General features: G+C 36.3%; 1 protein-coding gene across 20 annotated transcripts in view; it reads left to right on the forward strand.

Annotated features, from left to right (window-relative positions):
* SLC4A10 (solute carrier family 4 member 10) overlaps positions 1-13,306 on the forward strand; it is a 169,235-nt gene that overhangs the window by 130,613 nt on the left and 25,316 nt on the right. For all 20 annotated transcript variants that reach the window (XR_014585733.1, XM_083840795.1, XM_083840782.1 and 17 more), the window contains 4 exons: positions 363-463; positions 1,873-2,047; positions 2,247-2,380; positions 2,890-3,135. Coding sequence is in view for 19 of the 20 variants with exons in the window: in XM_083840795.1 (XP_083696921.1) it covers positions 363-463; positions 1,873-2,047; positions 2,247-2,380; positions 2,890-3,135 (656 nt within the window). In the remaining variant the exon portion in view is untranslated. The remainder of the gene's footprint in view (positions 1-362; positions 464-1,872; positions 2,048-2,246; positions 2,381-2,889; positions 3,136-13,306) is intronic.

Genomic DNA, 13,306 nt, shown 5'->3' on the forward strand with positions numbered 1-13,306 from the left:
ATATAGTGTAAGATTTGTTACTCATAGTTCTTGTCAATAGATGCTGCTGGTTATGCTAAGTTGCTAGTGAAGTCAAAATGCAATGACCAGATAAGAGTAAGAAATGATCAAAGCAGTCCGGCATGCTGCTCTTAAAAATGCTTTCTGATAACAGGATTTTCTTTGATCAATTCTTTAAATTTCTTTTAGGTCACAGTTCCTTCTACTATTTCTGGTTACAGAACTGTTTATGAAGAGGTTATGCTGATGAATCTAACAATAAAATTTAAATGTTTAGTCTTTCAACTCTCAAAGTCTATTTCCTTTGCCAAAATTGTGTTTGGTTGTAAAGAGCTAAGAAAAGTATCTTTTCCTTCTGATAGGAGAAGCGTAAGATCCCAGGAGTGCCAAATGGGACTGCAGCCCATGGCGATCCAGAACAACCTGGAGGGCACTCTGGACCAGAATTGCAACGCACTGGAAAGTTAGTGAAAATATATTCCAAATTTTAAGTGTACTAACTGGTATACTTTCAAAGACATAATAATGGTCTAATTCCCACTTAAGAAGTGACTGGCTTGGCATATGATTTTTTTTTTGAGGCCTTATTCCTGATTTGCATACCATGTAGTTGAAAAAGATAATACTTGCTAATTTGTAGAGAGGGCAAGAGGAATTAAATTTTCACATTGTATTTACTGCAAGCTCCTTTCTTGATTATTTATAAAGGTCAGACTGCTGTTAAACTCAGTTAACATTTCTGATTTCTGTTTGAAGGAAAAGTTGGAAATGGTCTTGTCACATATATTATGAATGCTTACAACTATTTTGTTGTTGAATTTTCTGGGTTGTGCAGTAGCACTTTTTTTTGGCCTCGGTAAGGCCTGGTATATGAGACTATAGTTCCTGTGGTGCCTACAACATACACACATCTGAGGGAAGAATTTGTTCCAAGGAATACTTATATTCTCTTGTCTAATATTGTGTGGTGTAAGCCCATCAGCTATCAGGAGTTACCTTAGTGCAGCATCATCATGCTGGTAGCTGTACGTTAGACATTTCCTTTTCTTTGCTGTCTCTTGATAATTAACTGTCGTTCCTACCTACACAAGGCTAAACATTCAGATGCAGTGTTGCTGTACACAGTGCAGCAGAGGTGCGTAATGGTCAGTCTGTCTGTATGTCATTCTCCTTCTGGTGAATCTGTTATTGCAGGCTTGAAGGATCATTTTAGTATTTAGGAGCAGGTAACACTTTGTCTCCCCACTTTACCTCAGCACCATCTGATACGGTGTGCATATGAGAAAAAGAGCATTGTGGGATATTTGTTTTAACTTTGTTGTTTATTGTAATGGACTGTCTGTTCCTAAATATTTGATCATATTTAGCGTAGCGTAAATGACAAAATATGACAATTCTTGTCCTTGGAAAGTTATGGCCTAGATTTAATTCTGTTACCAAGTGTATGTAGGAAGAGGTTCTCAAATAAAGAATGTGATGTGCTCTACATGTAGAAGTGTGGGCAAATGGGCACTATAGTAGCTCTCTCATTAAAGAAATGCAAAGAATTATTTCACAAAAATACTAGAGTTGTATGCGTGGGAGCTAACAACTGTTCAGAAGTTGGGTCTGGGTGATTACATGAAAATCTTAAAAACAGAACCATGCAAATTATTTTGTTTTAAAAACAATTTCTTATTTTGTTTTAAAAACACTTTCCTGGTTAAAGCGACCAGAACAGAGTTCCCAGAAACTTTCTTCTGGGGAAGGATGAATTATAAGGGGATGTATCATTTGATTAAGGGAGCATAGCTTCTCTGCAGCTACTAAGGAATATTATGGAAAAAAGTTCAGTAAACTTTTTTCATTAATTTTCTCTCTTTTATTTTTTAGATTTTTTGGAGGATTGATTTTAGATATAAAAAGAAAAGCTCCGTTCTTCTGGAGTGACTTCAGGGATGCTCTCAGTCTACAGTGTCTGGCATCGTTTTTATTTCTCTACTGTGCTTGCATGTCTCCTGTCATCACATTTGGTGGTCTACTAGGAGAAGCAACTGAAGGTCGTATAGTATGTGTTAAATCTGAACTTTCAAAGCAAACTTACACTTGTAGGTTTGTGGTTAGTATTTTTTTATTATTACTGTTGTTGCATGAGGGCACAACCTTTAAAATACTTGTGTTTCAATGTTTGGAAGATGACAAATCAATACGTTGCTAAAAGAACCTGTTTGAAAATTTATAGACACTTCAATCTGTATCATTTTCAGAGTGCAATAGAATCGCTGTTTGGAGCATCCATGACTGGAATTGCCTACTCTCTCTTTGGTGGACAGCCCCTCACAATACTTGGCAGCACAGGACCGGTATTAGTGTTTGAGAAGATCTTATTCAAATTTTGCAAGTAAGTGGAGTAGAGCTATTTAAAATTTCAAACATATTTTTAAATGAAATGGCTAAGAGTGTATGACCAAATAACATTTATGGAATCCTTATATGCAAGGTAAAGACTTACTCCACTGACTTATTTGCATGCAAACTTGTTTGAGATGGGTGAGATCATGATATGCATCATTGCTAAGGTGTTTTTGGGTAAAATTAGAAACATTGATCACCAAATTCCAACATCTGAAGAAATAAGATCAGGAGTTTGTTTTGGAGTGGACTGCTTACACTTTTGGAGACTGAAAATTATTCAGTGACTGTAAGAAGTGTATTGTTGGTAATGCAAAAAGGGTGGGTTGGTTCTGCTCCCCGTCATCCTACCTGCTCCCTGCCTTCCCTCTGCTGCCCCCCAGGCTGTATCCAAAATAAACACATCCCTAGGAAAAACGATTTTGGACCTGCCTCTTCTACATCTAGGAAACTGTGGCTGTACAGAAGTTAAACTGTGTTTATTTATTTTTTCTTTAGAGAGTATGGATTGTCCTATCTTTCTCTGAGAGCTAGCATTGGACTGTGGACTGCAATCCTGTGCATCATCCTTGTTGCAACTGATGCAAGCTCCCTAGTCTGTTATATTACACGGTTTACTGAAGAAGCTTTTGCTTCTCTTATCTGCATCATTTTCATTTATGAGGCCTTAGAGAAGCTATTTCATCTCAGTGAGACATACCCAATCAACATGCATAATGATTTGGATCTTCTGACTAAATACTCGTAAGTACGATTTCTTCTCTTACCACTGGGGTATTTTCATAGGAGACGATCTTTCTGATGTCTAGTGCACAGCAGGAAAAGTTTTCAATAGTTGTGAACTTAACATGTAGAAGCCATTGAGTTAGACATGATTCTGGCACATGGAAGCAGTCATTACTAGAGGTATCAAACTCTAATCTTAAGTAAAAAATATCTTGACTTGGAGTTTTGGAAAGGTTACATGTGTGAAAGTTGGGAGTCCTACAATAAAACAGAGTCTCGGAGCAACCTCAGCTTTAGTTTTTTGTTTACGTTTTTATTTAATCAGGTGCAACTCAATGAACTCTTAGTATAACTTTGTACTGGTGCTTCATAATATTTTATTGAGCGTTCAGGCATATTTTTATATCATATTTACCTGTTTTTTTCTTCAAATTGAAATATTGACCTATATAAAAATTTGATGTACCTCCCTTTATTTTAGCCTCCATGGCAGCTAAGGTTCAAGCTCCGAGAACTGGAGAGGATTCAGAGTTGTTAGGTGCTTCTCAGAAGTGATTGATTTTGTCATAATCAATTTGTTCTTAATAAGATTTTTAATATGACTCCATTTAAGCACCCGTACTTTACTATGTTTGACAAGGTTTGACAAGTGTTTTTTGATTAGGAGTGTTAATAAAGGACAAGATCCTAATCTGGTTTGAGGCCAATTAAGCCTGGTCACCCCAGCAACTAAAATGTCATTAAAAAGCATTTTCAGAGAAGATCCGCCCCCAGAAATGTCTTTGTTATTCCACTGAACCCATTTGAACCCTCTGCATGAGCAGGGTGGGGCCCAAAAGAAACAATGCTTGAACAGTGCCACGTCTTCTGTTCAGTGGAAAAACAGGAGTGTCTCAACTAAATGTCTCATTTGCATTTTAAGCTGAGAAAAACAAAACACAGCAACAGAGAAAATAATTGAGCTTTGTGTATGTTGTCATCACTAGTAAAACAGGTAGTAAAACTTGAATCTGAATGTGCATACCTTAATACACAGAACAAGTTAAAATATAGAAACTGTTGTTAGTTCTGCTGTGACATGCTCTGTCATTATGCTGAAAAAATAGTATTTTTCTCTGAGTTTAATTGGTAGACAAAGAAATACTAGTTTGAAGAGAAGGCAGTAAACATCAAGAATAGACCATGAATGCAGTTAGATTATATCCTGATCTCATTTAACTTAATGAAGTTGATATTTTACTCTAAAGAGCCTTATATAGGACAGTATTTGTGGATTTTCTTTTCCTATACCACTTCAAAGTAGTTGTGTCAAAGGGAAACAGAATATGATGTTCTCATATTGTTTTGACAAACAGATGTTGAAATACTATACAAAGACAAAATTTTATTCAGAAACCATTTAGCAGGCAGAGCTTAGATGTTAAAATATGTAATGAAAAACAAAAATGGGGATATTATGTATCTGTGGTAAGCTGAGTTTATTTGCTTTTAGCTGCAAATCTATTTGAGATTTCAGAAAGTTAAATTAACAGTCTTGCTTGGTATAGTGGTACAGTGATAGGTATCTCTATATTTTATGATAAAGTTTTATCATTCTCCTCCTTACATTTAAAATCAATGTATTTGTTTTTGTTTAAAATCCCATTCACTAATCAGAATGCCAAAATGATTTTTGCTGGGTGCTGTTTACTCACTGCCTGTCTTTAGTAACTGTCTTCATTGAATACAGAACATGCAGAGCATACACACACACAAGAAAGAAAAAAAAAGGGGGGGGGAAGGCAGCAATTGTTACCCTCCAATTAAAGCTATTGACCTGTCCTATAGTGTTGGAATACCAGCACAAAAGTCTTAGAGCTTTCCAAATGCAATTACTGAAGGACAAGCATCTTCCAGATGTTTGTTGACTACTGCCTGATGATTTCAGGCAAATACAGAATCACAGAATCACATATCATGATCAAAATTGTATGATAAAATGGTCATGTACAATTATTTATAGGGTCATCATTTCATACATATATTCTCAGTTACTCATTCACTCTGAATAGTGCAAATAAATTGACTTTTCAGCTCTTACATTATATTTCACTTACGGCATCTGTTGTATCTTCTACTTGCAGCAACAGCCTATTTATTACTAATAACATGACCATGGCAACTGACCCCTCTAATGTCAAAACAAGTAGCTCTAGGCATAGTTATAGGCAGCATAGTTCTTAAGAGATGTGGCTTATATATTTTTTACATTAAACCTGGTTGTTGGAGACATCAGTATGCATATTGATTATCTTGCATCTAATTCACTGTCTGCTCTGCTGTCTAAGAGCCCATCTGCTTGTTCCAAGGATCTGTGCACTGAACATTGCGAAGTGGTAATTCCAGCCTCTTCTGTTCCCTCCCCTCCCCTTCACCATAGTTTGTCTTAGTTCTTCAGAACTGGCCCCAAAAGATTGGGAGAGCTGAAAGATATGCTGTGTTGGAGCAACTGCACCTCAGCTCTCCAAATTACCAGTGCATTCACAAAAGGCTGGGTGCATCCTGAACTCGACAAGTCTGCAGCACAGATATGTGCACATTACTCTGTCCAGACACATTGTCCATTTGCCCAGGACGTGAAGGTATCTCAATTATCATTTGCATGTGATCATCACAAGACAAAAAAAAAAATCAAATTTCAGAAATTCCTGAGTAGAAAAGACCTGTCAGTGGAAATGTCGATATAACTGTACCTGTATTGCTGAGGCTAATATCTGATTTTTGCAAGTCATGTATCGTCCTTGAAAAACTGAATTTTACATTCCTTGATATATTTGGAGTGTGTGAACACCCAGCAAATTAACTGTCTCTGTGATATACAGTGTTTTGTAGTGGCAGTGATGATTCATCTAGGTAATACTGTGATTTTTTTTCCCCTTTCTTTAAATACTGTGGGAAAGAAACAAACAAAAAAAAACTTTTGAGGGAAATAAAATTCTAATTAACAAAAATCATAGAATTTACATTGTTACATGATTGCTTTTTCATTCAGATAGCAAGTCCAGTTTTCTCAAATGTTATAATAATGGAGTGGTTTGGGTTGGAAGGGGCTTTAAAGATCATCTAATTCCATCCCCCCTGCCATGGGCAGGGACACCTTCTGCTAGACCAGATTGCTCAAAGCTCCATCCAACTTGGCCTTGAACACTTCCAGGGGTGGGTTATCCACAGCTTCTGTGGGCAGCCTGTTCCAGTCCTTCACTCTCATAGTAAAGAATTTCTTCCCAACATCTATTTGAAACCTACCTTTTTTTAGTTTAAAACCTTTACTACTTGTCCTATCCCTGACAAAGAGTCCCTCCCCAGCTTTCCTGTAGGCCCCCCTGAGGTACTAGAAGACTGCTATAAGGTCTCTGTGGAGCCCTGTGGTGCAGAGTCAGAGAAGCTTACTGGCAGAGCTTGAAACCTTACGGAGTTTGAAAATAAAAGCATTATGGTTTTTAAAAATTCTGTGCTTAATACTTTCTTTGGGTTCAAGAATTTTTAAATGGTTGCCTGATTTATTTAAATCATTCCAAAAGTACTCAACCTATTTGGACCGAGACATTATGAAGGTAAAACAAGTATACAACTTTTCGAAAAAGAAGTTAGTTAAAATACAAACAGTCTGGAATATGATTTCAAAATAACATTCAGTGAAAACAAACATTCAGTCTAGCAAATCAGTCAGCACCATATTTCAGTTATGTTACAGGGGGCATTTTTCCTAGGTTTCAGAGCTATATTCCTTCAATTTTCATCTGAAAAAAAGCCATCATAGTCCATTTGCTTCCAGGTAAATGGAAAGACCTCCTCATCTCTATCTTCCTTTCTTCAAGGAAAAATCTCTCACTTCATTCCATATTCCAAAGGCCAGCAGTGTTTTCTTAATAGTCTGGTTCCTTCAGCACACATTGCCAGGAGGAGTTCAAGGGACTGATTTAATTTCCCTCACTGTTAAAACTGATGTTCCCTTTTCAACATATTTGTAAACGTTTTCATCTGGTACCGGCCTTTCCCATCCACCCAGTTTACCAGTGAAGAAGGGTGCAGAAAGTTACTGTTGCTGCTATGGTTCCTTCTACATAGACAGCCAGGAACAGCTTCGGCTTACCCTCAGGACCTGTTTGAATGACTCTAAATGTCTTTATCAATTCCAGAAAGATCCATAAGTTTCAGAAGGATCTTACTAGAAGACAAGTAAGCTCAAAAACTTACTTGAAGTAAAAATCTCAGTTTTGTGGACTTGAATTTGCGGACTTTCATGAGAAATGAGAAGCTTTTTTCTGCAGCATCTGACTGCAGTCCTTCTATTTGTAGTTCAAATGGGTAGCAGATTTGGACTGAAACTGGTCCTGTCCTTAAAGGACCAGCATACTCTGTTACAGAAGCTAATTAGTATCTGCTGTTTTGCTAATTAAAACAGCTGTTTGCATTTTTTTTATCTTCGGGGATTTTAAAGACAAGTTTTTAATTGTTAGTAAAGCCTTGGCAGTTCTTTAATTAGCAATGGATGAACTTCAAAAGGTTGAGCAACTCATTTCTCTTCGGATGCTTTGCCAAAGCTTATGTAAATCTTTATCTCGAATCTGCAATTCTGTACTAGAAAACTCAGGTTATACTGTAAAATTCCTGTTTTCTGTATTCTCACTGTTGTCTACTAAAAACAAAAGAAGTTAAATAGGTCAGGGTAATGTATATATTTGAAGCTTTGGTCTAAGCTGTGGCCTAGCCTTCTCCCTTATTAGGCCTTTCTAAGGATGCTCTGATGTCCATAGGTAGTTGGTTTGCATCCCAGTATTGGTGCCTTTGTCTTGGTGAAGAAACGACTTTGACTCAGGAAAAGTCATTGGCGTGCTGTTAGTATCATCCTTTGGAGTACTAGAAAGACAAAATATCATTTTAAATGGTTTGTATTTCAAACAGATTGTAACCATATTTCAAGTGAGAAAGACGTATTTTGGGTGGGTTTGACTTCTGTCATAAACAATCTCCACCGCAGGAGTTTGATATAAAAGACTCTACTACATGTATCTCCTCTTACATTTAAGAGCATAGAAGTCACTACTAGTATCTCCCATAATAAACCTTAGAAGATTATAAAAAGAGCATTTAGAACAGATTTGTTTTATTTTTTATTAAATTGCACATACCCAAATATTTGAAAATCAGTTCAAAGTCCTCCTAAAAGTGTTCTTATTTACTATTTTACCACTTTAGGTAGAATATATTAATTTGTTACAGAATCCTATCAAATTCAAAAAGACAAAAGTATCTTTTGTTGCACGATCTAATGAGCGTATAACTAGTCCTGATGCACTTTTTACTCTTTTTCTTTGTTATGCTTGTTTGTTACTCCGCATTAAAATGTTGGCTATGATCCTCAGATGATCTTTCAGGAAAATCTGTTTTTCTTAAAGTTAAAGTTCTGTCTTTAGACTATAGGTAATTAGGCATTTAGGAACTAGATCAAAAAAAGGACAAATGCAACCTGATTTTCAGTGTGCTGCTGCGGTGCAGTTTTTTTCTTTTTAAAATGCATGGTTTTAAAGGAATTTAAATACAGTAGCTGTAGTGTTTGTTAAATGAAATACACATTTTTTGGTCTGGGCTTTCTGTTTTTTCTTTCTTGGTCTTTTTTTTTTCTTTTTTTTCTGTGACCTTTTTGTATTTGTCATGCCATTAGCATTTGTAGGTTGGCATAGCAACTCTTATTTCTGCATTCTCCTCCTCCTGCTTTTTCCTACTCCCATAGCAAATATATCTCCAGTTAGTGAATTCTGTCTGTAACACCGATGCACATCAGTTTTAATGTATACGTTAAATATTGCTAGGAAAGGAGACCTCTGCTACTGAGTGGATTGAAAATAGAGGTTCTCAAAAGGAAAACTAAATGAACATCCATGATGAAAGTAATGAGATTTAGAAAACAATCCAGTATTCTTTAAAAGACCAACATTTTAAGAAAGTTATCTGTGAATACAGAAAATATATTATTTCTCTGAGTGAGGTTCAGATCTTGGGACTTTATATACCTTCTGTTTTTTATCAATCCTTTTTTTCAGAGAGGTGGATTCGTGTTGTTTTTAATATTCTTTACCAGAAGTTACTCAATTATTAACAGATTACATTGAATAATTTTAAAGTGATTTCTTGGCATAGTAATATGCATATTACAATCTGTCTTGGTATTGACATGCACTTAAGAATTAGGAGTAGAAAATCCCACTCTGATGTAATTAAGGAGCCAAGATCATGTCAATCTCAGTATCTTTTGCAGGCTACAGAAACCATTGCTTCTAGAAGTCATTGTGAAGATCAGCTTTGTGCATACCACTATCTGCACAAACAAGCTTTAAATCTTTCAATATATATATATGTGTATATATATATATTGAATATATTGATATTAATCAAATACATTATTACTGGATGCAAATTACATTCTTCTATGCTTTGTATTCCTTGAGTTGCAGGTGGAATGAGTAGTCACTAATGATCAGCGCATGGTATTCTCATTGGGATCCCAAACATACAGTTGAATTCCAGTTCATGTAATGATTTCTTTGTAGGCAGATATGAATATAGATTTTCTTCCCCCATTTGTACATTTTTTCCCCTACAATTAAGTAACTGTGCCATATCCTCTGTTTCTTCCCCTAAGAATGTCCCTCTTCTTCCCAGAACCATGCAACTGCCATCATCAAGTTTAAGTGCTGGTTCCCTTCTGCTTCCTGGCAAACCCTGGAATCTAGAAATAATTTTGCTTTATTCTAGGACTTCCCTATCTCTATTCAACCTGACTGACTCATTTTATTTTCTCCTTCTGTTGAGTCCAGTAAGTGCTCACCTAGCTTCATTCTTTCCTATTCCCTATCCCCTCTGCTTTGGAATAGGATCTCTGTGTTAAGCAATTCTGCATGGCAATCAGCTGGTCTATACAATGTCATCTTAATCTAGAAAAGTTTATGTACAGTCCTTGTATTACTTTTATAGTACATTTGTGTATTGGTACACTACACTTGAATGATCAAAAATTAATGTTAATCTGACCATATAGCTTGTGAATCTCTTCTCAGGTATAAGTGTTTTATTTTTTTAACTTTGGAAGTGGGATTAGATTACAACCTAGAACTGTTTCTGAGTGAAAGCTTTCAGTTGAATAATGAAAATGAGAAATGTCCCACATAATAACACAGATTTTCTTCAAGATAAACTCTCTCTATAGCAGTTACATACCATAACATTGCTAAGAATGCATGGACTGCATTCTGCACCTGGCAGCTAATAAAGACCAGTCTTTATGAGTGACAGACAAGTTTAACAAAACTACAATATAATTATAAATCTGTTTTCTAGACCTTCCCCTTGGGAGAACAATGTTCTCCTTCTTAGGAGCTATCCAAAGAAACCCAGTTCTTTGTGATTTGTTCACTGTGACACCAGCCCCCCCGATATATTTATATAGATATATTTATGTGTATATGAATTTGTTGTGCTTCTGAGTGCATTATCTAGATACTTTTACATTTTTTTTTCTCCTCAACTTCACCAACCATGCTATATAGACTTCCAAATTTGTAGAATATACTTAGATGCCTACTGATGTTCGTGATCCTCAGAGAGGGGCTACTTAACTTAATGACTCAATGGTCTAATTCAGGATGGCAGATCTCGTTAATAAATGAAGAAAAAAATTTCATCTTGCCGTGACAGCTGTGCCTTGAAAGGATTTCATGATACTGAGAATAGAACTCAACTGACAAGTCCATTTCCCATCAGTATTAATTATTTTGCTTCCAGTTTCTTCTCCACTGAGACCTTGGTTTCATCGTTATGAATGTTGACATGAGAAGGAGTATGGTAAATATAATGCCAGGGATATACAGGTGTTGTACATACGGGACAGCAGAGGAGATGAAGTCTATGATGCTGTTGTCTCTTTTTGTGTAGCAGCTGGACAAACAGAAGGACTCTTCAAGTGCTCGTAAGAGTCACATGAAAATAGTATATTTGGAGACAACCTAAACATGCGTGGCATTCTGATACTGCTGGGCTTTCCTTCAGCCTTGTAAATACAATGTTAGCAATGCTTATGCATATGTGGTAATGCATTACTTTTAAAATGAAATTAGTGATGTTATCTTCAGTTTCCTATGATGTTCTTACTCTGTTATGTTATCAATGCACAGCATACGCATAGAGCATAGTCTGCTTCTTAGGGGAAAAGCTTCTTACTCTTTACCAAATATGTTTTCTGATATTTAGTGAGACATACTGTTTAACCAAGCACATTTTGTAACTTGTCATAGTTGCCTGCTTTTTTTTTTTATATAATAAATATTCATATCAAGTAAATCTCATTCTCTATATTAAGTGAGCCCAAAAGAGATTTTTCCCTTCCAGGAAGGGGAAATAGTGTGTTAGCTAATCATGAAGAAGCTCCAGTAGCACCTTTTATAGAGCAGAGCCTTATCTAGTATTATTAGGTGTAGTTTTTAGTATGTACATGCTGGAAATATAGGAACTCTAAAACAGAACCCTATGACTTGCATAAAATCATTAGTGGGAATAAAATCATTAGTGGGAAGTGTTTCCCAGCCTTGAAAAGAACATACTGTAAAATGGCAGTTGCCTAGGGATGAGTGGCCATGAGGCTTCCAAAGGAGCTGCACCATGTAAGTGTTTTTTATTTACTCACAAAAACACCATGCAAGACTCTTGTTCAGAGCTCTTACATTGTCTGTAATGGCAGCTGAATGGGCTCACACCATGCTGCACTGCGTGGGGAGGAGGGTGTGCTCAACGGAGCTTCATAAGCACACGGAGAATGAGCTTGAAGAATTGGGGATGAGAGGTAGAAATTAGGGATTCTCCCACCAGACTTACGTTAATTTTGATCAAGTAAATAGGCCTAGGGAATACGTTTCTTATTTTGTAGTAAAAAGGTACACTCAGGATTGAGTGTTTTAGTACAGAACCTTTCACCCGACTGGTTGCTGAGCAGCAGTGATTTTATTGCTGATAAAAGGGGGGAACAACTTTACATATAAAACAATGTGTTTCTAATTTACCAACCCATATTCTCTTTCCCTTTGTCCCAAGGAAAGAGGGATCATACAGACAAGTCTTTTCAGTGCTAATAGGGTTAGTAATGACTGTTCCTTTTGGGGAACACTGATAGTAATTTGAGGTGTCCTGAAGCTGCTGTTGTCAAACCCTAGCTCTGCTTGTTGAAAACAGAACAAGATGCAGAAAATGTCATGCACAGTGAAGTTATGATGGTTGTCCAAAGTTAATGAAACTTAAGAAAAAAATCAGCAGATTGGCAGCAGAGTTTTTTTTTATTATTATTATTATTATTATTTTTTACTTTAGTGATGCCTATGCTTTTGCCACCACAACTAATGTCGTATTCTTCCCTGCCTATGTTCTAGACATGAAAAAAGCAATTTCTTCCTAGTCATGATGAAAAAGAATCGAGTCCTTCCGTATCTTTTGGCATAGCAAAGGTGATTGCTGGCTTGTTATCACCAATAGGCATGGGACTATACTGCTTAGTTGCTACTGTATTTGGAGCGGAGTATGTTGCTTAGAAAATGTACTACTAGATGTATGTACAGTCTCTTGCTTATTGGTAACAGCATAAACTCCACATACATCTCCTGCAGTGGGCAAGTGCCTAACACCTTAAACAATTTAAAAAGGATTTAAGCACATTTGAACCTTCAAGAAGCAACACAATTTTACTTAATTCCACTTTCTGAATAATAATTTATCAAGAAAATAGAAAGATGTGTTCGTGGTTAATAATTCAGCGTATTTTACTTTTTCTCCTGAGAGCTGACCTCTCTGTTAGAGTAAAAATGATGATGAAAGAGACTAAAAGTTTTAAGAGATGAAAGTAGAAAGCCTTATTTCTCTAATGTGAGTTCCTTCTTGTAGGTCAGTTGTTTTGGGAAATAGTCATCATTGTAGCAATTACATCTCTTATGAAATGTCACATTTTGGTAGTTGCTCTTTTATGTTCTGGCACTGAATGGTACCTCCAGTTGTGTTTTCTGGGCTGGAGAGGGATTGTCATTCCATCTTCCATTTCTGTGATCCTAAACAAAGATCTACTCTGACTTTAATTTTACCTCTTTCGGTAGAAAGCAGGATCTGATCTTTA

The sequence above is a fragment of the Anser anser genome, assembly GCF_964211835.1.
Source record: "Anser anser genome assembly, chromosome: 6".
Taxonomy (NCBI): Eukaryota; Metazoa; Chordata; class Aves; order Anseriformes; family Anatidae; genus Anser; species Anser anser.